Source organism: Melozone crissalis, unplaced genomic scaffold, assembly GCF_028551555.1.
Source record: "Melozone crissalis strain CALT ecotype California unplaced genomic scaffold, PUWL_Pcris_2 ptg000013l_1, whole genome shotgun sequence".
Classification (NCBI taxonomy): Eukaryota; Metazoa; Chordata; class Aves; order Passeriformes; family Passerellidae; genus Melozone; species Melozone crissalis.
The window spans coordinates 15539269-15562578 of record NW_026535791.1 but is presented as its reverse complement, the minus strand read 5'-3'; the positions used below and the strand labels follow the sequence as shown (position 1 = coordinate 15562578).

The 23310-nt window shown below is 41.7% G+C and overlaps 1 protein-coding gene across 1 annotated transcript; it reads left to right on the top strand.

Moving 5' to 3' along the window:
- The first annotated feature begins 1457 nt into the window (after positions 1-1457).
- Positions 1458-22322, top strand: TNFSF11 (TNF superfamily member 11). Its single transcript, XM_054272090.1, has 5 exons — positions 1458-1676; positions 9875-10042; positions 16467-16512; positions 16595-16693; positions 21867-22322. Exons 1-5 carry the CDS (start codon positions 1458-1460, stop codon positions 22286-22288), a joined length of 954 nt encoding a protein of 317 aa, XP_054128065.1. The 3' UTR covers positions 22289-22322.
- The last annotated feature ends 988 nt before the right edge of the window (positions 22323-23310 follow it).

The following is a 23310-nucleotide window of genomic DNA, read 5'->3' as shown; positions in this document are numbered from 1 at the left end:
ACAGGTGGTGGTGGCTATTTTGTCTTTTTTTTTTTTTTAGAAAAGTTAGTAAACAGTTACAGGAACACTTCCTCCAATTGGCTACAGACCACAATGCTCCCAATGTTTCCAAGAATAAAAGTAAGCATTTACAAAGAAGAAATAGTGGTAGATATTCAAGGTTGGGGTATTCCTCCCAATGGCTTTGTGGTGGGTGATGTTGAGATGCAGGCTCCCTCATCATCATTTCTCATGTGCTGTCTTGTAGGTGAAGGAATTGCCCTTGCACTATTTGGGTTCAGTGCTAAACATCAGTTCCTTCTGATAGTGATTTGCTGCATGGTGGTTTGGTGAGTTCCAGTTTCCTTTACTTTGTTGGAGCTCATAATTACGTCAGGTTCTGTCAATCTTTCAGGAAGGTAAAATTTTCTCAGTTTCTTAGATTAGAGAGACCTAAACAGGATATTGTGTCATGTGTTTGAGTTGAAATATAGACTTTTTCCTATAGACAAGATGACTTGTAAGATGGATCTGTGTCATTCTCCCATGCTCCTCAAAGCCGGAGCTGGACTTCAACTCCTTTTTATATCTGGCCTGAACAGGACTCCGAGAGGACAAGGAGAAAGAAAATGGCTACAAACTGTAGCATTGCTTTATGAAGAAGAGGTTTTGGTACTGAATGTAAGCTGAGACATAGAGAACATCAGAAGATGCTCCTAACCAAGGGATCAGAAATGTGTCTGTAGTGGGAGATGAGGAGGTTTTGAGCTGGTTTCACTGGCAGCCAGGTGCCAGCACACCTTTGCCATGTCTTTAACCCCTTCCTTTAACACGATTGTGAACTGCATTGCTTCTTTGGACAGGGCAAGTCACTTGTGCTCATTTTTAGCCTGGCTGGAGTGAGGAGCGAGTGAGACTGGGAGGGGTTAGCAGCCTTTCGGTCCCCGAGGGCTTGGACCCACCGAAGGGGGAGGGGATGCGCACCCGAGATGCACGCTGACTGCAGACACCGGGAATTCAGGGCACAGGGACCCTGCAGATGCACCAGGGGCTCAGGGAGCCCTCGGCTGACGGGGCCGCCTGGGGGGAGCGCAGACCTGAGCGGGACAAGGGTGCGGGGGACAGCAGCAGGCGGCGGAGGCAGGGCCGCCCGCGGCGCTCACCCCGGGGCGGAGCAGCGCCGACCGCCATCCCCGGGCGACCTGCCCGGCGGCGGGGCCGGGGCACCGGGGGCAGGGGCAGGGGCGGGCCGGCGGGGGCCGGTCCGTGCTCGGGGAGGCGAGGCGAGGAGGGGGCGGCGGTGGTGCGTGCGGCAGCGGGAGGGAGGAGGAGGAGGAGGACGGCAGGGGCGCGCCGCCCGGGGCTGATTGGCCGTCCCGTTTATAAGAGGTGCCCGGCCGGGGTGGCCAGGTTGTTTGCCGGCGCTGGGGAGCTCGGCGGAGCCGCGTGTGGAGCCGTCGGAGCGGAGCGGAGCTGCGATGCGTCGCGCCAGCCGAGACTACACCAAGTACTTGCGCGGCTCCGAGGAGCTGGGCAGCGGCGCCGCCCACGAGAGCGCCCCGGCGCCGCCGCCGCCCCCGCCGCCCGCGCACCCGCACCCGCCGGCCGCGTCCCGCTCCCTGCTCGCCGCCCTCGTCCTGCTGGGGCTCGGGCAGGTGGTCTGCAGCGTCGCCCTCTTCCTCTACTTCCGAGCGCAGGTAAGCGGGAGCGGGCGCGGGCACCTCACACCCTGCAGAACAGGGCAAGGCCCTCGTGCCGGTGCGATCGAGGGGATAAATTAAAGAGAAACAAACAAAAAGTTTTAGAAGACGCTTCTCTGTCTCTAAAGTTGATGCAGTTCTGAGATGGGTCGGGCCAATGGGCTCCCAGTGCCCTGCCCAGCGTGTGCTGTGCCCTGATCACTGGGGCTGCTCAGTACGAGGGTTCCAGGTAGTGCTCCGGGCATCGGGTGCATTTTGGGGTACCGGGCTTCGCCGCCAGGTTGGATATGAGGGGTTCCCTGACTCAAAAAGCAATTTAGCCATGATCCTTCACCTGAAGACTTGCAGGGCTTTGGTTTTTAATGATCAGCTTTCAGTTATCCACTGGAGAGAATTTTGGCATTGGCTAGACAAAGTTTTTATAGACAAAGTTTCTTGCCCCTGAAGGTGATGCACTGGAAGAGGCTCTCCAGGGAAGTGGTTACAGCACCAGCCTGACACAGTTCTAGAAATGTTTGGACAATACTCTGAGGCACATGCTGGGATTTTTGGAGATGGTACTCTGTGGGGTCAGGAGTTGGACACGGTGATTCTTGAAGGTCCCTTCCAGCTCTGCATAATCAGTGATTCTGTGGCATGGTTGAGGTGCTTGGCTGCCGTAAATGTTTCACCAGCAGTAGAAATGGCTTTAGGGACAAAAAAGATGGTCACGAAACACCACTGGTGGTGGTTTGTCACTCAGGCTGCGCAGGGGCGCTGCAGAGGAGCTGGGTCTGTGTGCCCGTGGGCATCGGCCAGAGGCGGCTCAGGGGCTTTTCCTGGGATCCTGGGGATGCCTGGGAGAGCCGCACCTCACCTGCCAGGCCCCGAGTGTGCCGGGATGGCGCGGCAGAGGCAGCGGTGCGTGCGAGGGCAGCGCGGGCAGTGTCGCTGTGGGGGCAGATAAGGCGCTGAGCGGTTGGGCTTTCGGGGAGCGGAGCGCTCAGCTTCTTGGAAATGGCTCGGCTGCCTGGATTCCCTCGCTGCTGCATCTCCTGCCCTGCAAAGCTGAGCCCTCTCGGAGGAAGTGGGGAGCTGCCAGCGAGTTGGTTCTCAGGGCTAGGTGTTAGATTTCTGCTTGGCTTTATTGTCGGATGCTAGCTAGTTCTGTTGATGTGGCTCTCACTGCCGTCATGGAAGTGGTGCTTCTGTTGTGTGTACTTTTCATTTGAAGTCGGCACAGACTGGAAACCTGTTTCTTTCGGTTTACTTTCTAGGTAGGGGCACTTGATCTTGAGGTAGCAGGCTGGATTTCTTAACTAAGTGCACTCTGAAAGCAGGTGTTGCGCAAGTGTATACCCACTTAATCAGATGAGTGACTGTCAAATATACAGTAACGCTGCTGACAATTTATTATGCAGACTAATTCATATTTTCTTACTGACAATGACTTTGTGTTTTCCATTTTTCGAAAAATAAAAATGTAACGGCAGTACAGCACTTAGTTAATCATAACTTGTATATTTTAGAAGAGTGACATCTAATTTCTGGGACTCATTGTAAAGTAGCTTAAAGCTACTTGTTTGCTTGACAGTGAAATAAATTAATGCCTGCTTCAACTTGTGACAGGGGAATGTTTTTCACTCCAGATGTTCATGAACCTGAAAAGACATTCTTGTCAAAACACAGCTCAGAGATGCACAGCTATGTGTTCATTAGGGGGATCGAGAGCCATTGCAATCAAAACAACTAATCAAAGTGTACCCCCTTATGAAAGGCTCTTCCTGACAGGTACATGTCAGGGTTTCATGTGTGCCTAACAAAGGGTAAAAAAGAACCATAATGGCTATTTTTCTTCTGCTTCATTGATTTTAAAAAATGGCATGGTTCAGGTGTAACTCTGCATTTGACAGGTTAATTCTCTTGCTAGCTTCTTGTTCCTGTAGATTTGGAGTAGTGCTATTGAATGGACTCTTTCATAAATTTGAATTTCCAAAACATCTAAAGAGGTGATATAACTCGATGTAGGCTTGACTGAAGTCATTGCCTAAAAAATTTTAATGGAGAAAATGTCATCAATGGAAAATAGAATAATAAGTATACTCTTGAATTTAAGTACATAATTCACCGTAAGAAGATATGATAATTCATATTTGTTCACCATTTCTAATTGTGGAATAATATAGATGGAAAAACATAGTAGGTCCTGCAGCAGTTAATTCTTATTTCACACTCTTCGAGATTTATTTTATTTAAGTGGGACGTGATCAGACCTCTTTCTTTTGGAAAGATTTCTGTGATGTTTGATTTTATTAAGCTACTTCAATTTGGCCTTTTCAAAGTAAATTTCAGCTATCTACATTTGTACTTTAATAACAGAACTTAATTATTTTTAATTAATTTTGTTGAAATAATGAGGCATTAGGAGTAGTAGCTGTGGATGAAAAGATTTGAATTGTTTGCTTGGTAAATTAGAGCAAATGTGAATTAGAAAGATTTGACTGTATAGGCTGATGTTAAGAAATTATATATCTTTTAGAAGCTCTTTAAACCTTATCTAAGAGTCTGAGTAAACTCTGACTCAGTTTTACCACTCACATTTTGTCTGTATTCGCATGAAATCATTTGGGCTGGATCATGACATCGTATAAACTGAGACAATAGTTTGAGGTTTTGGTTTTTCCTTAATTTTGTTTATGTTGTGGCTTGAGCATTTGGAATTTCACAAGACACATAACTAAGACTGACACTAGGTTTTCACGGGTAAACACATGTTTGTGGCCAAGAAATAATGCAGTGCCATGCAAGTGAGACAATGAGCTGGTATGGCAAAAAAGAAAAAAAAAAAAAAAAGCAACAAGTTCAAATTTTACCAGTATTCTCATAATAGTGAACTGAAATGTAAAAACATTAGCATCTATCCTGTGCAGTGTACTGAATCCAAGAAATTAAACAATAAAACAATGTATTGGTCTTAAGCATTTATTTTGCCTATACTTTGAGGAGTATTTTCTCATTATCTATAAAAATGCCATGAAAATTTAGTTAAGATACCGAGAGCAGCTGGAGGTCATCACTCGATAGAGACTCATGCACAGCACAGGGTGAGAGAAGTATTTTCTTTAACTGTGACTGATAAATGCTGAGGTTTAGTCTCCAAAAGCTTAGCTTTTAAGCTTTTCTTTCTGGCCCATTTCCTTAGTGCACTTAGATTTCAAAAAAGTAGGCATCTGGGCTAACACTGACTGAGCTGGAGAGCAGTGAAGCAAATTGAAACTGCTCAAAATGAAATGTGGTGGCTGTGTGTCTAATGCTCACAGTTTAAGCTAGACCTCCAAGAGTGTGCACTTTTCCCATTAAAAAAAGATTGTCCAAATTTCAAGTATTCTACCAGATTGAAGAGGTCACAGTTGGAAAAATGGTGACCTGGAAGCCCAGTTTTTATTGTCATTTCATGCTTATGTGGAATTCTTGTGGTATGTTTTCAAACTATTACCTTTCAGATTTCAGTTGAAGTTTTGTGAGCATTGTGGCTAACAGAAAAAACAGCTTGCTGGGGATTGTTAACATCTTTCAGAAGCCTGAAAGAGCCCCTTCTTGGTGCTTCAGAAAGGTCATGGAGTGCAAAGTGATATTTGATAGTCTGGAAAGTGGTTTATGTTTGAAAAAAAGTGCAAGTATAGATTTTAAACATTTATTGTAAGGAGGAAGTATTTAATGCAATATTGTAACGGTGCATAATTGATGCAAAATTTAATAGTAAAGCTGGGTGGAATGTATTGTATCTCTTAAAACCAAACGGAGTCCTCTTTACACCAGAAAATTGGTTCTTAATTCTGTAAGGTAATCTAACCCATGATGCTGGAGTTCAATTTGGCTGCCCTGAAGTGGCTGAATAGAGTCCAGAAATGCAACTAGAATGATGAGAGGTGCTGAAAACCAGGGGCACTGAACAGTCTGACCTGATTTCAAGGTCAGGCAAAGCAGATATTAAAAATAAGGTAGACATTCCTCTCTTTAGTTTAATTCCTCTACGGTATTTAGAATACTTCACACTTTATAAAGCTTTCTCCTTTATTTGTGTTTGCATCTTGGTATTTCTTCCAGATATTAAATCTTTAGGACTTTTTGCTGAAGGTGCTCTGCCCTGCAAGTTAGCAAGCTGCTTCTGGTATAATTCATCATAATTCTCTCATTCTTTAGAAGTTCTTCTCAAAACTCTCTTGGAAATTTTTCTGTGCATCACTACTTCCCCAGTTTTGATCTCAATGCTTGGTAGTGCTTGTTTACAGCCATGGTAGTTCAGTGCCTGTTCTTTGTAAAGACTTATGATGCAGGATTTCTGAGAAGTCCTTTTCAGGCAAGTGAGCTGATTTTCGTAGTGAAATGTGGTGAAGACTATTCTTGAAGGTATTCTTTGAAAAAGGTGAGGGCAGCAGGTGGGTTAGCTAGTCCCAAGATCAGAGTTTCCCCTTATCAAGCAGTAACTCTGGAGACTTGCAGTTTTTGTCAGGGTGGGCTGCACAGCTCCAGGTTGCTGAAACTGTCAGCTGCAGTGTTCCCATTAAGCCTTCAGTCTTTCACCTGTAGGTGCAGAGATGCCGGATTTCTGTCTTATGCCTTGAGCAGAAAAACTGTAAACTAAGCAAGGGATTCTGTGCAATCTGCTGTTACGGTTGTGATACAGTATTGTGTGACACATTTGAATGATTGCTGATAGCAATTAGTCTATGCTGGCATGATTTGTCATGCTGGACACTCAGGCCTTTACAAATTTCATTATTTTTGTGTTGTAAAACCTAGTTTTCTTGCCTGTAATTCAGAAGATATGTTTTAATAAACTCAAAACTGGGATAGTAGTCTCTATCTAGTAGAATTATTGATACAATTTAGTATTTATTGGCAGTTATTTGCTATAACTTTCTATGTTCTATTCTGTGATCTGTGTAGAGGGGAGAAGACTCAAATACCCAGATCCTGTTAAGAGACATCAGTTCAGTCAGGTCTCTAATGATCCCAGCATGAGAGGTTACATTTGAAATAAAGGGTCCTATTTTGGGTCCCTCAGTAGCAGAAGTGTATCAACAAACTGGAAGGTGTCCAGCAGAAAACCACTGTGGACAGGTAGGAGCCATCATGTATAAAAGAATGGAGAGCTGGATTCTTTGACAAAGAGCAGACTAAGGTGAGGGAAGCTAATCACTGTTTTTAGATACCTGAAGACAGTCAGGCTCTTCAGAAACGTGCAGCAGAAACAAGAGGCACAGTCATAAATTGCACCAAGGATATAAAACCCAAGGTTTTTTTGCACACTAGAAGTGGTGAAGTTTTAGGACAGTTTGTCCAGAGAAGCTGAAATTCTTTCTTGATGGACATTCCCTAAAGCTTGTCTAGAAAAGGCCTTAACCCACCTGGCCTGAGTTACAGGTTGGCCCTGCTTCAAGCAGACGGCTGGACTAGAGACGTCCAAAGGTACCCTCCAACCCAGGTCATTCTGCATTAACTGCCTTTTAGTGCTGTTGGTAAACATTTTGTGGTTCTCTTTTTCATTATTTCTTTTTATTTTATTTATTTTTTATTATGTTTAGTTTATTTTAGTTGATTTTCTGGGTTCTGAATGCAAGTGGAACATAGTGTGAGAGATGCTTGAAGAGTTAAGTTTTACTGTCAGTTAAAGCTAGTGCTGCCTTCCTGATATTTAATTCTTATGCCCATCCCTGTACTGACTCTGATGCTTATCTGGTATATCTGGAGTAACTTGGTTTTGAGGAACTAATCTTAAAGGAAATTAGGCCAGCAAAATTTCCTCCCTTGTTACTGATTTAGAAGAGGAGACTGAAATCCAGGAATTAAAATCTGTGGTGAAGGGGATGAGAGCAGAGAGGTGCTAGTTAAGATCTCTTTATGCAGTTAATGAGGCTGCACTGCACTAGCTGACTTCAGAAGGCATTAGTGTAGGTTTTTAGCATTTAATTCATAGAGCTGCAATGGCTGTACACAGATTTTGTATGGGGATTCAGCTGTCAGGCCATCACAGGAAGAAGTTACTGCCTCCAAGGCATTCTGTAACTCATCACTACCCCTCTGGTCAAAGCTGTGGCATCTTATGATCTTCAGGTGAACCTTCAATGACCTGTTTCATTCATATGCAGGGATAACTGAGACAGCTAAACCAGGCTACAGCATCTGACACTGGTCTGGATTAACTGGGCAAAGAGCTTTCCATCTGGAGACTTGAGCAGAAGGGTGGTGATGGAGGAGGCGGTATTTGGTACCGCTGTCTGTGCAACAAGTGTCTCTCTGCTGTGTGCTACTGTAGGGTGGCTGCCCGCGTGGTGTAGACTTTAATTCAGCCCTGTAATCCTAACCTTACACTTTTAAGTTAACTAATTTATTTTTTGGGGGGTTAGGGAGTTGAGTTTATATTCCTGTGAGCAAATGATATGCTAGATTTGCTCTGGCTGTTTCGTATTGTGAAAAACTTCCTTTTGATATGCTGGTTTTTTCAGCTCTGTTTTAAAGGAAACTGAACAGTAGGCACCATCCATAATGTCTTGGTATTTCTGCACTGCAGTTACAAATAACCTCTGTAATTCTTGGTAAAACTGTTCTTTCCAACTAAAGAAAGACAGAAGTTGATGTGCTTAAATAAGCCAGCTGATACAGTTAGGAAGCCTAGACTAAGAGTTTGAGTGCAAAACCCCTTCTTTAAGCCTGAAGTAAAAGCAGAGTAAATGTGATTTGAGAACAATTTCTGGGAGTCCTAGGCCATCTCTGAAAGATAGTTGTTAATCTCTTCAGTGTAATGGATTTGGAGTGTGTGGGAAAAAAAGGTGAAATGGTTTAAATAGTTTTTGTGCAATAAAGTGCTGTCAAGGTACAATCCTAATCCTTGGATTATCTTCCAGTTTATCTAATTGATAGAACGGAGGATTTAAAAATATACTTGATTCAGTCACAAAGACTGATTGATAAAAATGTATTACAGATACTCTAAATTTACCGTTCTTTGTCCAATGCTGCAGAAGTGTCTTGTGATGCAGTTCTGTCATCTTTAGGTCTTTAACTTTTGCTGTTTTGCTGTCTTTGGGGCTATTTCACACAGCAATATGTTTTGCCACTGTCATGGCTTAATCCCAGCTGGCAAATAAGTCTCAGACAGCTGCTCACTCCGTGATGGCATTCTGGAGAGAATTGGAAGAGTAAAAGTGAGAACTCATGGGTTGAGATAAAGAAAATTTTAAAGATAAAGAAAAAGCTGCACATGCAAAGGAAGCAGAATATGAAGGCAGGTGTTTAGCCATCCCTAGGACAGCAGACATAAAATGATTTGGGAAGACAAATGCCATAATTCCAAATGTCTCTCCTTTCTTCCTTCCCCCACCTTTACATCCTGAGCATGATGCCATATGGTCTGGGGTATCCCTTTGGCCAGTTCTGGTCCGCTGTCCAGGCTGTGTCCTGTCCCAGTTCCTTGTGCACCCCAGCCCTCTCTCTGGTGGGGTGAGAGGCAGAAAAGGCCCTGACTCAGTGTCAGCCTTGTTCAGCTGTAGAAAACACATCCCTGTGTTACCAACCCTGTTTTGGTCAGAAATGCAAAACACAGCCCTGTACCAGCCACTGTAAGGAAAATGAACTCTATTCACCATGAGCACATCCATATCCATAAAACAGTTCCAGTGATAGCTGACTGCTTCAGTGATATAATTTCAGTGATAAAATGGTTTCAGAGATAACTTCTGTGTCTTCTCTTGAAAATGATGTGCTCTACACAAACATACATACTTTCCCCCGTGTTTCTCTACTTGACATTCATGTGTTATCTTACAAACAATAGCTTTTGAGGTAGGATAACTGTGTATGTTTCCTGCTAAAATAACTGTGATATTGCCCTGAGTGGTTGAAATACAGAATTCAGAATTATTGACTTTACCACAAGAATTGGATTTATCTTTAACTTTTGAAAGTCCTGTATCTAGTCTAAGTTAATGATAAAGGCAGCACCAGGAGATAATTCATTCTCCTATCTGACATGTTTGTTGGATGAAATTAACCCTGATGTTGGAAACTTTTTTCTCTCTACATTGTTTATAATGAGAATTTAGATAATAAACTTAGTCAGGGGCCAAACTTGTAGGTGGTTGAAAAGTGTCTCTAACACTTAGAACTGTGGTTGTACTTATGTTTTTGTTTCTGTACTTATGTTTTTGTTTCAGATGGACCCTACTAGAATTTCAAAAGAACATGCACACTGTGTCAGAACACTTTTTGGACACCAAGAAAGTACAGATTTGCATGATGCCTCTTTTGAAAGTCAAGAAGCGAAGTTAATGCCAGAATCCTGTAGAAGTGTGAAACAGGCTCTCCAAAGGGCGGTGCAGAGGGTAAGTGGCACCGACAGCGTGTTCTTTATTTCATGGTCCTGTTTAAATGAAAACAGTTTTTCTGAAATCTGTATTCAGAGGTAAGTTCTATAAATTATTTCCTGGTGTTTGAGTAACACCTGGTGTTTTATCCAGGATTGTATTGTATTTGCTGATGAATCTGGTAGTGGCTAACCAATTCTGTATTCAAGCACATTTTATTTACTTTATTTTTCTTTTAAGAAAGGAAGACTTGAAGTTGTACTAAGAAAACTGATTGAAGTTAGGTGATTACCCATTCTGACATTTGGATGGGCCTGAAGAGTAGTAATTTATTCTAATATTTGTATAGGTTTTCCAGATGCTCATAACAGGTGTCAGTTCCACATTGTTTTCAAGGGAATCTTCCAAACAAGATTCTCTTAAGTCAAGATCACCAGCAAGCAAAATACTGCCAGAAGGAAAAGGAGATAGCATTTGCTCTTATTTGCTCTTGTTTCTTTTTCTGGAGTCCAAAGTGAGGCTCAGTTCCTGCTTTGGTTTTGCTCACTTTGCCAGTTCTGTGTTCTGTGCAGGCCATTCTCACATTGGCAGAAGACCTACTTGGCCATAGCATGATAACTGGGTGGTCTTTGTCCAGGAATTGAGAATGACAGGTTGTTCCCAACACAAATGACAAAAGAAGTCAGCCCTAATGAAGAAGCCTAGGCAAGCTGGAAATATGCCATAATCCCCGTTTACTGCAGTTACTGCCTTTGATCTCTTTTTGTGTTCATTATAGTGTTTAGTGCTAATTATGGGCTGTGTAACAGATGGATGTCTGCTATGGTATTTGGTTTTTCTGGCTTATCAGACCCATTACAACTTTACTGCCTCACATCTTCATAGGACTGGCAGTTTTTCATTAAGGGTGCTACATAAGATTTGAGCTGGGCTCACATATGCTTTAGCATGAACTGTACTTGACTTAAATCTACAGCATTTGAATTGTGCTAATGTGTTGTGTGGTTTTAACAGCGACCTCTAAGTGACAGATCTTTTTGTGAACAAAACACAGAGAGGCATAGGAGTCTTGTCTCTTTTGCTAGCCACCTCCTTCAAGAGCTTTAGGGGGAAACAAAGGCTTATTTCTGTAAGATTAGTTCTTCCCTCCTGCAATTTTAGAGCCTCTCATGAAGCACCTACATATGTGCTGTGTGCTAGGCTGCTCCTTCACTCGTGACAGAGGAAGGAGCTTGTTACAGTAAGTCAATGGGGAGCCCTGTGTTCTGGTTATTTGCTGCTGGTTACTCAACAAAGGCACTGGCTTTAGCTGAGGCTTTGTGTCCTGCCAGTCTGGATGGAGGTTAAATGCTGCAATGTCCGTGGCCAGGATAAGTAGTGAGTAGGGATAACTTTTTTGGCTGATCACTATTAGTTTGAGAACAATAAAATTTCCCTTGCCAAAGTAATTAGACTCTGATTTTCCTTTGAATGCAGTGGAGTTTATTAAGCAGCAGCACCAGTGGTCTGGATGCTTTGTCATCTTGTATCAATGACAGAGAAAGAAATAAATAGGAAGGTGGTGACCTGAGGCTTTTTACATCTTGTCGGTACATCAGAGAAGTGAAAGTAACAGTGTCAAGAGAGAATTATACTTTATCATCATCTGTAAATTCTGCCTTTCAGTCGCCCTGCAACGATGAAGAGCAGAGATGCAGCTATAACTTACTTGCAGTTGCACACACTCCTTTGTGTGCAGATCCAGCAAATGTGACTTAAAGGAGGTTTCCTGTTGTCTGTGCTTTCTTCACTTTCCTTAAGGAGAATAAAAAATCTAACCTGTGTGTTTTAAGAACCAGTATCCTTATTTGAGCTGGCAGCATGCTAAGTGACTAAAATGGAGCATTTCAAAATACCATTTCTGTTTTTTAATTTTTCAATATATTGTGTTTTGCAATCCGAGCTGTTCAGGAAATGAAAATAGACAAATTTCTTTTGCTCAGGTTTATGGTCTGGTTACAGCTTCTGGCTTCCTGTGCCAGTTCTCATCGGTTTTCTTTGCACACCTGTAGACAGAGTGCTTAAATGTAAAGCAGAGATTGATGTTGAAAGTGGAAGTGCTCTTATGAAAACCAGTGTAGTAGGGAAATACTTGTCTCCTGAAAAAGTAATAGCTTTTTTCTTTTAATCAGAATCTAATGATTGATTCCTTAACATATGCTGTGATAAAAATTCTGCTTAAGCATCAGCTTACTAAGTAGAGAGAATATTTTCAATATTGCATATAAACTTGCAAGCAGACAAATAATATACTTTCCTAGCCAGTCTGTTTGCTTAATTTTTTTCCCTGTAACCCTGAAAAAGTTTTGGCAGTCCAGATGCTCTAACCACAGTCCTTATGAAGTCTGTTATGAGCCTGAAGTAGAAAGGACTACAAACATATCTTGGGTCAATCCATAAGTAACTTTGCTTGGCAGGGCTCCCAGGTTCTAGCTGCTTGTGGAGTTCAGGCATAAGCTGTTTTCTCACATGGCAACAGAGTGCTTTGCTAGACCTCCAGGGCAGCATTTATAAAGAGATCTATATACTTAGCAGACATTTAAAGAGCACATAGTTATGGACCAAGTAAAGGTTTCACAAGTGATTGTTGTAAGTTGTTAAAATTTCACCTACAATTTTGTAGGTTTCCATCCTGCAGTCTTACATGCCTTCTTTTTTTTTTCTTGCAAGCAGTAGACTACTCATTTGGAGAGAGGTTTTATTGCTGGTGTCTAAGCTGCAGTCTGAATACAGGTTCATGTACTTTTTATTTTACTTCCTTCCTGATTAGCATTCTTCAGATTGCTGAATTTCCGGCAAGAGAATCAGATACTTCTTCCTGGTATCAGCTGTACTTAAAGCACTTGGTAATAAAAGAGTCAAATGGTTAAAGAAGCTTTAAGATCACATCTGAAGCAATAAGTGAGTGTCCAGAAGTTCTCTTCTCATTGTTCTCTAAAGGCTACTTAGAGCTGCTCAAAGTAGATTCTGAGATATTTAGATAAAAGCTAAAGGAGACTAAAAACCTTTCACAAATGCCATGTCTTCAGGTGTAGCCTTGTCTCTGCATCCTCAGCATTGGACATAAGTTCAAGAGCAGCAGGTATTTTTGCAGCCTGCTGTGGATGAGGTAGCAAGCAGTTCCCAACTTTCCAGGCACTTAAAACATGATTTTTAACTGTAAAATGAGAAAGTTTTGGAGCTTCTTAGTGGCCTCTTTTTTTTTTTTTTGTATGAAGGGAAGACATGTTTTTCATTTTTGTGACTAACTCCTTGTCTGTTGTTTAAACAATGAGTATGTGGAGGAGGTTGGAATGTGGGGAGCAGGCCAGCAGAGTTGACTTGGTGGGCAGTGAGCAAATGACAAAGGTGTACAAGTGCAGCTTGTCATAAGATTAAGAGTGGGGTGATTTTTGTGTACAGTTCTGCTAAAAATAACTGAACAGCTTGGTATCACACATGCTTCTGTGGATGGCAGTCTTGAGAGAAGTTGCTGGTAATGTTTTGTCAGCAGTTTTCATGCCATTATAGCAGTGTCTTAGTCACGGGTTCTGTTGAGTTGTTTCTGCCTCCTTAATGAGCCTCTACATTGTTAGTAAGTATGAGACACCTAAGAACATTCAGGAGCTAAAAAACGCAGTGGATACTTTGGTGATTTGAGAAATCACAGCTCTTCATTCCTTGCAATAAGAATACCAGGGGATTTTATAATCCCATTAAGAGGCTACCTTCAAACATCCACTGAAAAATGTCCTTCAGGGTCAGAAGCAAATACAGTTAAATGCTTTTTTAAGGTAGGTTGTGTATCAGCACCTTGGAACTAGAGGAACATCAAGTAAGAAAAAAAATCAAGATGTGTTTAACTGCTTATTCTTTAGGAGGAAACCTACAATTCCATATCTGTTTTCTTGGGACTAATTAATATGTTTTGTCTTCATTTTGGAAGCTGGGGCAACATAACAATATCAAACTTTGATGAGGCTGGTCAGAATCAAGTAACGAACTTGACACTAGTCTGGAGCTTAGACAGCTGCTGGAGGATTTTGGTTTTTGGCTACAGTCTTCCACTTCTGATCCAGTGATAGGCTCACAGAAGAGTCAATGAACAATTGGCTCAAACCTCCCAGCCTTGGTGTTAGTGCCATGATCTAACCAGTTGAGCTAATCTTGAATTCCAGACAAGGAGAGTTGTGGGCCCAGGTCCTCCTGGGTAGCTGTCCTGCTTACTGAGTGGTGAAGCTGCAGATGAACAGCACCACCACCAGTTAGAAGGAGAGCAGCTCAGACTGATTTCATGAGGACCAGAGCCATTCTGTGTGGAAGATGAGCTGAGTCAGGCTGCTGGGTTTCAGAAGATGAGGTATTCAGCTCCTTAAGCTAGAGCATCTTTGGAAATGTGCAGAAGCAGAACTGAAGGTTCCTAAGAAAAATGTAAGCTAAAATGAGAATAGCAGTCCACCAATTCAGGCCTTTCAAGGGCTGAGCAATTATCAATCATGGGATTTTTCTTTTTTTTCTTAGTACCAAGTCTAGATCATAGGAGATTAGAATGTACATGGTTTGTTTTGGATCTGCTCAGTAGGCTTTCCAGGGAAGGACACTATCACATCCTCCCAAAGGAAAGGATATTGAAACAAACTTCACATCTGAGAAGTTTCCAGTAAGAAAGCAAGAAGACAGACATATCTCTCCTTCAAGGGAAAAAGGGCTGAGATAGGTGTGCTGCAATAATCTCTGAGAATGTGGTCTATCTCCCAGGCTCTTTTTGCCTTACATCCTGTTCTCTTCAGAGGGTTTTGTCATTTTTCACAGTACCTAGTACTTGCATTCTCTTGTTATCTTCCTATTTCTTATTCAAATGTGGCTAGTGGCTGATGCTGACATGCAGCTCCTAGAATTGAACTTCTTTTTCGTGCTCCTAGAACTGACATTGAAGTAGGAAGATCAGAGAAGCAAAGTGAATGTAATGCAGGAAGTGGATGTGAGTTTTGCTGCTTTTGAAGTTGTGATTCTTCTGCTTTTCTTCTTGTCTTTACAGCAAAAAGCATCTTCATGATTCTTATCTATGAAATCAGCATATCTCAGCTGAAGCATTATGCTTTGATAGTCATACTACAACTTCCACACTACTGTGGCTTTTCATTTTGGTTTAACATTTAAACACCTACTGAAAGTGGAAAGTGAGAGTAATAAATGCACCAGCCAAGACACTACTTATTTCACTGTGGTTGCAAAACTACATAAAAACAGGACTTCAGGTGTTTTCAGAGCAGGATTTCAAATTCTGAAACACCCCAGTGATTGAGAGCACAGTGGGACTTTGCTGATCTGGCCAAATCTGAGATGTATTTCATATACATGGATTGAATCAGGCAAACAGCAGTGTGTGAGGCAGAAAGATGAAATAGAGGACCACTCCTAGGTTCAAACAGGGCTGTCTTCAGCAAAATGTTTCCTTTTACTAAACACCTTCTTGACAGCTCCATGATATGAGGTATTCAGAATAACCAACATATTACCCCTGTTTTTTTTAGAAAACAGACAGAGTCATGGGGAAAAGGGAGACAGAACTGAGGGTTGAGCTTAATACTAAACTTAGTCTAGGCTTGTAACAACATCAGGCTGCTTAAATTTTGAAATCTGCTGGTTTTATCTTTTTCTCAAGAGGAGGTGTGAATGATTAAAAGCAAAGCTTTTTGTGGTGCCTGATGTTTGCATTTTGTGCTGGTTTTGGGTCCGGGTAGCATAGTTCTTAGTCATGTTAAAATGTATCTGCAGCTGAGAATTACACCCTTTTGAAGTCTGGCACCAGTCCCTTTGGTCCAGTATGGGTGATACCTAATCCTTCAGTTCCTGCATACCTGGTTAGAAGTGAGCCTTGATTGTAAAGCCTTGTAGCCTTCCTTGTTGGTGAGGTGGGGAGGTTTGCATTCACCTCATCACAAATGAAATTCAGAGTTTAGCTATCCTTAATTGTTAGAGTGATTACACACTAGTTCCTGTATAGAAATGCCTCTTTCCTTGCCTTTAGACTCCAAGTCATTAAATCAGTTCATAAATGCCATTGTTTGATGTGATACCTTCTTATCAATCATTGTTCCATTATACTTAGAGAAATATTTCAAGTACAGTAGGTAGAAAAGGTTTTAAATGTGCTGTCACCACCACAGTAAATCATGGAGTGATCATACATACTAGCATTTCTATGAACCTTTATTAGAATTACCAAATTACTAGGTGTAATTTGATTGTGTGTGCCTGTTACATGAATCATGCAAATGTGATAATTTATATCCCTGACATCTGAATGTGCTGCAGGTGGAACAGTGTCCTCAGATACATGCACAGACTATTGTAAGTGTGTGAACTAGACAATGTTATGAAACCAAGAAAGCATCAAAGTAATGTCTCCTTCTCATTTTAGGAGGTCCAGCGTGCTATGGGAAGAACGCCACCAAGACCAGAAAAAGGTAGATACTGGTTTATGAATAAGCAATATTTTAGTTCCAATAAACTTGTCTTTTTGGGATAATGCAATTCTTTTATCTCTAGCTGCAATGGAGGCATTAGGACTTGAACTGTACAAGAGGAACAAACCTGAGAAGCAGCCATTTGCCCATCTCATCATTGATGATAAGAATATTCCATCTGGTAAGTTCATTTTTTAAGTGAATACTTCCAGTACTAATATAAATGTACCAAAAGTGAAGTATATGAAGATATTTCAGCAAAACAGCAACAGACTGGGACTTCAGAAATGGCTTTTGATAGTCAGAATAAATTGGATGCATTAAAGAATTTCAGAGGCAGCAGGAGTAGTGGTTAAAGGAGGATGGTTCCCCTTTGTATCAGCCTTGTGCTGATTTGAAATGGCCTCCATTTCAAATTGCCCTTTTTCTTGACCAACCTCTTGAGGGGCAAATCCTGCCCCTTTGTGCTGTCGTCAGGTGAGGAAGGAAGATCCATATTGAATGCTCTCCTCTAAAGTTTCCCATTTTCCTTTGGCCTGTAGGCCCATCAGGAGTTTTTCACTCCCACTGGACACCAGCCATGAGGATGCATGCATTCATACAAGCATGTACCAGCACAAACATTGCCCAAACTTCTGAGCAGGGGGAAAAAATTGTTCTTGTGGCTTTTATCTGCCCCTGTGGTAAGAGGATGGCATTCTTTTATCTTGCCAGAGCTCTTATTTTCTGCACACAAGTAATCAGATGGCTTTGTGAATATCCTTGCTAGTACAATACCAGAGAACAAGACATGAGTCTGCCTTGGAACACTTTCCAGAGGAAAAGATTTATTCCTAACATTTTAAGACACTGTTAGAACAGTTTTAGTTTTTGCCCTGGGGCACTGTCAGTTGAGATTTTTTGCTGTATTCTCAACAGTTGGTGTGGTAAAAGTAAACCAGAGTTTTTTTCTGAAGCTGTTAGGTAGGGGATCTTAAGAAGGGGTGCATTGATCACCACTGTCTTCTTTCTCTGAAGATTTATATGTTCTGCAGGGCTGAACTCATTGTTAATTGAGCTATGCACATTGATTTTCTGTTTTATATAACGAAACCAAAGGGGAATGGTGTGTTGAGACTTGAAATCTGAGATTTTAGCAGCCTGCATAGTAATACCTTGCTCTTGCTCTATTTAAAGACAAAGCACTTCTGTACAGCTTCTTGCCTGGAGGGATAGAATTCTTTCAAGTGCATTGGCATTGCCACAATCCAGAGCTTTATAGCAGAGAGCTTAAACAGCTTGTCAGATGGCAGTCAGAACTTCCACAGGCTTTCTTGTTAGCTCAAATGCCTCCTGACAATCTTCTATTTTAGTCAGATTTTGGCTTTGACCTACTTTTCAGTAGGTAAATAGTAGAGGATTCAGTATCAGTAAACTTGCCTTAGCATTTTGTCTTTGGAAGGTTTCAATTAATTTGCTAGTCATAGAAACAGATCACTCATCTGCAGAAGTGGAGTGTGTGTCTGTGTTGCAGTCTGTGAAATCCACCTTTTTCTGTGGGGAATTTATTTGCTGCTTACCTGGATGCTGCTGTAGACTGTAATTTTACAACTGTAATTTACAGCAGCTGATAATTTTTACAGTTGTGCTTTGCTGCATTAACCTTCAAGGGTGTGGCACAGCACATCTATGGATGATGGCCAGGGGGACATTGTTCTTTTTTTCTGCAGATCAACTCCTTGTCAGTGTGATGAGCTGTGCATGTACTCTCTCCCCCCTGATCTGGCTTTTGCCTCTTTCAGAAGAGCATTGCCAGGAGTTAATCCATGAGCACAGCTTCTGCAGCCCCTGTGGGCATTGCAGCAGTGCGGGGCTGCATCCTTAGGGATAGCAGGAGCTCTGAGCCTGCTGGTTGTGAGACACTTCAATATCATGCTCACTGGCATGAAGCACTACCCACTTGGCTGGGCAGCACAGAGATTAGTGACAGGCATAAAGACAGGCTTTCTCTTTTGGGAAAGAAAAATTTGCCTGAAGGGTCACCGGGAGTTTTTCCTCTCCCATCTTGTTTTCTCTGACTGCAAATGGCAATTTCCATTTTCTTCCCCTGATGCTTTAGCCTGCATGTCTGAAATCCATCTGAATTGTTTTCTGCCATCCCTGAGTGGACAGATCTGTTCTTAGTATTTTAAGGTTCTCTACTGTCACCAAACTCATCCAGAATAAACAGTGCCGGGGGAAAAAAAAAAAGTCTTCATCACTGTCAAACAGGATTTGAAGCAGTTTTCTACTGAACACCTTTAATAAAGGGGCCACTGAGCAGTGTCAGTGAGAGAACATTGTGCTTTGACTTGGTTCACGATAATGTCAGGCCTCAAGTGGACTTTTGCAGCTTGGGGGATAGTGCAAGGGACGGGGGGAAATTACCCTTCTCAGGTCATGGTGTCCCCACCCACCCTTTGGCACAGAAGCAGTAGTGGTTTGGCTTGCTGTGTGTATTTTTTAAGTTTGCTGTCTTAGGTTAGAGCTGGATGCTTGCTGGCTGGTTTTTACCAGAGTTCACTATAAATGTTACCTAGGTTTTAAATGAAAACAGTGGATTTTGGTTTATAAATTGATTACAGAAATTAGTCACTGTTTAAAGGGGAAAATTGAAAACAGAAATAAATATAAGTGTTAAATATATCATTTGGGGTGTGAATTGATACCTTTAGCTGTCTAAGGAAATGCTGTAGTATTCTGAGCTATTTACAGCTGCAGGTTTGACTTAGCTGCCCTTTGCCTCCAAAGGACTTTTCAGAGCAAACAGTACTTTGGTCTTTTTTTCAGGCTTTATTTATACCTGAAAACTACTGGGATGCAAACAGATTATCAAAACAGAGCTCCTTTCTCCTCTGTTCCACTCACATCAGCTTCCTTCTTGCTAATTTATTTTATTTAACTCATTTGTATTAGTCTTAGTTCAAGGTCACAAAAAAGCAAGACATTCATTTTATTTATCTTCAGTTTCGAGAAGAAGCGTGCAGTGTCTTGAATTCTTATATAAAGTTTTTTGCCCTGTCTGGAGGCCCATTTTGTTCATTGTCCCCCAGCCACTTCCTTCTCTGTCAACAGGACTTAGCTTGTGCTGTTTTTTTCATGATTCCAAAGTAAATAATTTTCTAGAAGATACTGTATTGCAGCACTTTTGTTTGTCCCATGGCTTGGGTTATGTGTCAGAGTTTCTGATACATAACATTCATGGACAGCAGATCCAGCACTTACATTCTCCAGTTTCCTGTACTTTGTTTCAATGTACTGCTTGTTTTGCTGTCTCCAAATCTAGGTGTGTCACCACTAGAAGTGCTGAGAACCTGCTTGCTCCTTCCATTGGAGGTCGCATGGCATAACCCCTACCAGAGCATCTTTGTGCTGTGCTGCTGGCTGCGGCACACCTCTTCTGGAGCTCTGAATTGTGGAAAACTGCCTGTCTGCTTCAGCACATGTGATCACAGCATTATAATATAGCTTGGAAGGGACTTCCAGAAGTTATCTGTACAAATCCTTTGCTCAAAACAGAGAGGGTCATCTCCCATCATCTCTTAGCCTGTTCCCCTGAGCGCCCAAATTGTGTAACCAAAATTCACCCAGAGCCCCTCTCTCAGTTACAAGCAACTGTGGCACCTATTTGCTCTCTTTCCCCTTCTTCAGCAGAACATCTTCCCACTGAGGATTTCTTCAAAATTGCAGCTTGACTGGCAACTAAAATGTTGACTTGTCACATAAATAAAACCTGCCTAGCAACTACCCAGGTTGCTGCCAGGCAATCAAGGCATGTCCTTCTGTTCTGTCATAGGTGTGCATTTGTGTCCTGCATCTAACGTGCCTATCCTCTGATCCAGGTAGTGATTTTTTCCCTGTCCTTCTCATCTTGAAGATAGCCCTCTCTCCATGGGGCAGTATTTCTCCCAGACTTAATGCTGTGCAGATGAAGTTCTGTAATTTCCTCAGCTGTTCCTGGTGCTTCAGAGGTGCACTCTGGTACCCCTAACTCAGTATATTTTGCAGGTGAATAATTGCAGGCTCAGGGACTTAAGATCTTGCTGTCTTTTCCAGTTAATTGATGGATTTCAGGTGGTTTTTTTGAGGCACTGCAGAGAAGTTGGCTTCTCTGTCTGTTCTTGCTTTCCTAATTTCTACCTGGCTGCACTAGACCCATAGGGGAGCAGCTATTTGTGATCTGCCTTTGACAGTGCTTTTGCTTCTGTCTTTGTGGAAGAATGCCAGAAGGTTTTTGTTCTGGGCTGCTGTTGAAGTATTCCTCTCACATGGAAAAGCTGCTTGCCCTTGGCAGTTAGGGGAGATTCCTCTTTCTCAAATCCCCCTGTTCCTACTTCCCCTCCCTTTCTGCACTGACCCGGTGGGGTCCTGGGGCATGGTTCTGTACGTGCTCGAAGGAGAGGGCACTGTGCCCTGCTGTGTGCCATGGAAAGTTTGCTAAGGATGGACTGTTTTTTGGCTCCATATTGGGAGAATAAGGCACTGAATATTTCAAGCAGGCATTTGGATGCACTGGGAGGCTGAGGTGTGAAGTTCTCTGGTACCTACATGAACCCACTGCTGCAGGAGGGAGCAAGGGGAGTCAGTTGTGTGTACTGAAAATTACTAGGGGTTAGGGGGACAAGTTGGCCACCTCCCATCTGTTGTGTTATGCCCTGGCTGTTACCCTGAATAACAGAATTGTTAGTGGCTTGTGCCTCTCAGGAAGTTTGTCATAAATACTTGAAGTGCTGTGTGAAGTCTAGGCAACTCAGTGTGTAGTACTAAAGATGCACTACTGTACTGACCTTTCTCTGTTTTTTTGATGTTATCAAATGAAAAATATGTTTACCTTTCTACCACTACAGTCATAAGAACATAAAATATGGAAGGCTTCATAAGCTTTCTCTTTTGGGAATTGCCAGTTCAGCATTTTTTTCCAAATTTTAGTTATTCCTTTTCAACACCTGCATGTTAAAGAACAGTAACAAGTTTTTCACATTCCTCTCAACTATTTGTAACTTGACTAAAGTTTTAGGTGGAATGCAATGCCTGATCAGAGCTTGTTTCATGGTTGCCTTGCATAATCAGACCATAGGCCAAGAGGCTGTTTTGTACCATAGTCCATCAAGTGTTCTGCTGGGAGGGCACAGTTATAAGTACCAAGCAAGATTTGGGAATGTATGGTGTAAAAAAAGATTTTTTTTTTTTAGGAATTTTTATCATAATTGTTTCATATTCACTTTAGCCTATAGAACTCCAGTTGCTATTGATTTTAAAAACATATAAGTTGCTTTCTAAATGTTGGGGTTTGTCAAATGTTTGTAAATAATCCTTTTTTTTTTTTTTATCTCCAGGAACTCGCAAAGTGAACCTCACATCCTGGCATCATGACAAAGGCCAGGCAAACTTATCAAATATGACATTCAACGATGGAAAACTGATTGTTAATCAAGATGGATTTTACTATCTTTATGCCAATATTTGTTTTAGACATCATGAAACTTCAGGAAACTTGACTAAAAGAGGGCTTCAGTTGATGGTTTATGTGGTAAAGACAAGTCTTAAAATAAGGCGCTTGGATGTGTTGATGAAGGGAGGAAGCACCAAATACTGGTCAGGGAATTCAGAATTTCATTTTTATTCTGTAAATGTAGGGGGATTTTTTAAACTAAAATCCGGAGAAATGATAAGTATCCAGGTATCAAACCCATTGCTACTGGATTCTTCACAAGAAGCAACTTACTTTGGAGCATTTAAAGTTAGAGATTTAGATTGAATCTTGTTTTAGTGTGCTGAAAATTTGAGTTTTTAGTTGTCCAAAAACAACTTGAAGAACTGAAAATCTTCTGCAGCCCAATTACATCTGTATAAGCTGTATAAAGAGATTTTTTTGTCCCTTGTAAATTCCAGTGGGAGTCCTGCAAATACATGGAAGGGCAAAATTACACAGTTCTCCTGATGCAGTCTTAAAGCAGTTTTACTTCATTTGTCTCCACTGGCCTCACTAGTCATTGTGCCTTTTGCATTGCTGTAGTTGAAATCAAAACAATTAAAATTATTGAGCTTCTGTTGCCAAGTTCTGCCCTGGTTACCCTTACTAGCTTTGGTGCAAATGTAGACAGGACAGAACTTGGCTCCCAACTTGTTTCTAGGGCTCCTTTTTGCTTGGGTTGAGTGTTCTGACCCTGAGACAGCAAAGATGGTGAAAGTGTGATTAATCCCATTGCATTTGATGTGGCTTTTCAGATGGTGAGTTAGGGCTGATTGTGCTTTGCTGGATTAGGGTTGGAGAGCTCAGACCACGGCAGAAATGGCTTGGAGAACACTTAAACAGTCCAACTTAACTGTTACCTGATTAATAGGGCCATTCCAGGAAGAAGGGAGATCATCTGGTCTTGCAGTTCTAAAAAGTTAATTACAGGTCATGTTGTTATTGTTGCACAGTTAATTGCAAATATAGATTGCCAAAATATGACGTGCCTTTAAAGTGTTACTTTGTGCCAGAACCTGCAAATACATTTTTTAAACAAAAAGTATGTATTTTTATATTCTGTAATATCTAAAGTTATATTTCAGGTGTAATGTTTTGTGTAAAAAAAATGTAAATTATATTGTCCTATAGTATTTGATACAAAATATTTAAAATCTCTTGCTGTTTGTATATTTAATGTTTTAAACTGTTTTTATGTACAGACATGTTAAACTCGTGCACTTTTTAATCCCAATGGGAAAAAATGCAGCTATAAGAGATTGTTTGCAATTAGCAAATGTAATATATATATATCTTTGTTCTTCTTA

What these genes read in the sequence shown, in the direction of transcription:
- TNFSF11 (XM_054272090.1), top strand. Translation starts at nt 1,458, where the DNA reads ATGCGTCGCGCCAGCCGAGACTACACCAAGTACTTGCGCGGCTCCGAG. An exon ending in GCCACCAAGACCAGAAAAAG is followed by an intron (nt 16,513 to 16,594) that starts GTAGATACTGGT and finishes TTTTATCTCTAG; the next exon opens with CTGCAATGGAGGCATTAGGA. An exon ending in TGATAAGAATATTCCATCTG is followed by an intron (nt 16,694 to 21,866) that starts GTAAGTTCATTT and finishes TTTTATCTCCAG; the next exon opens with GAACTCGCAAAGTGAACCTC.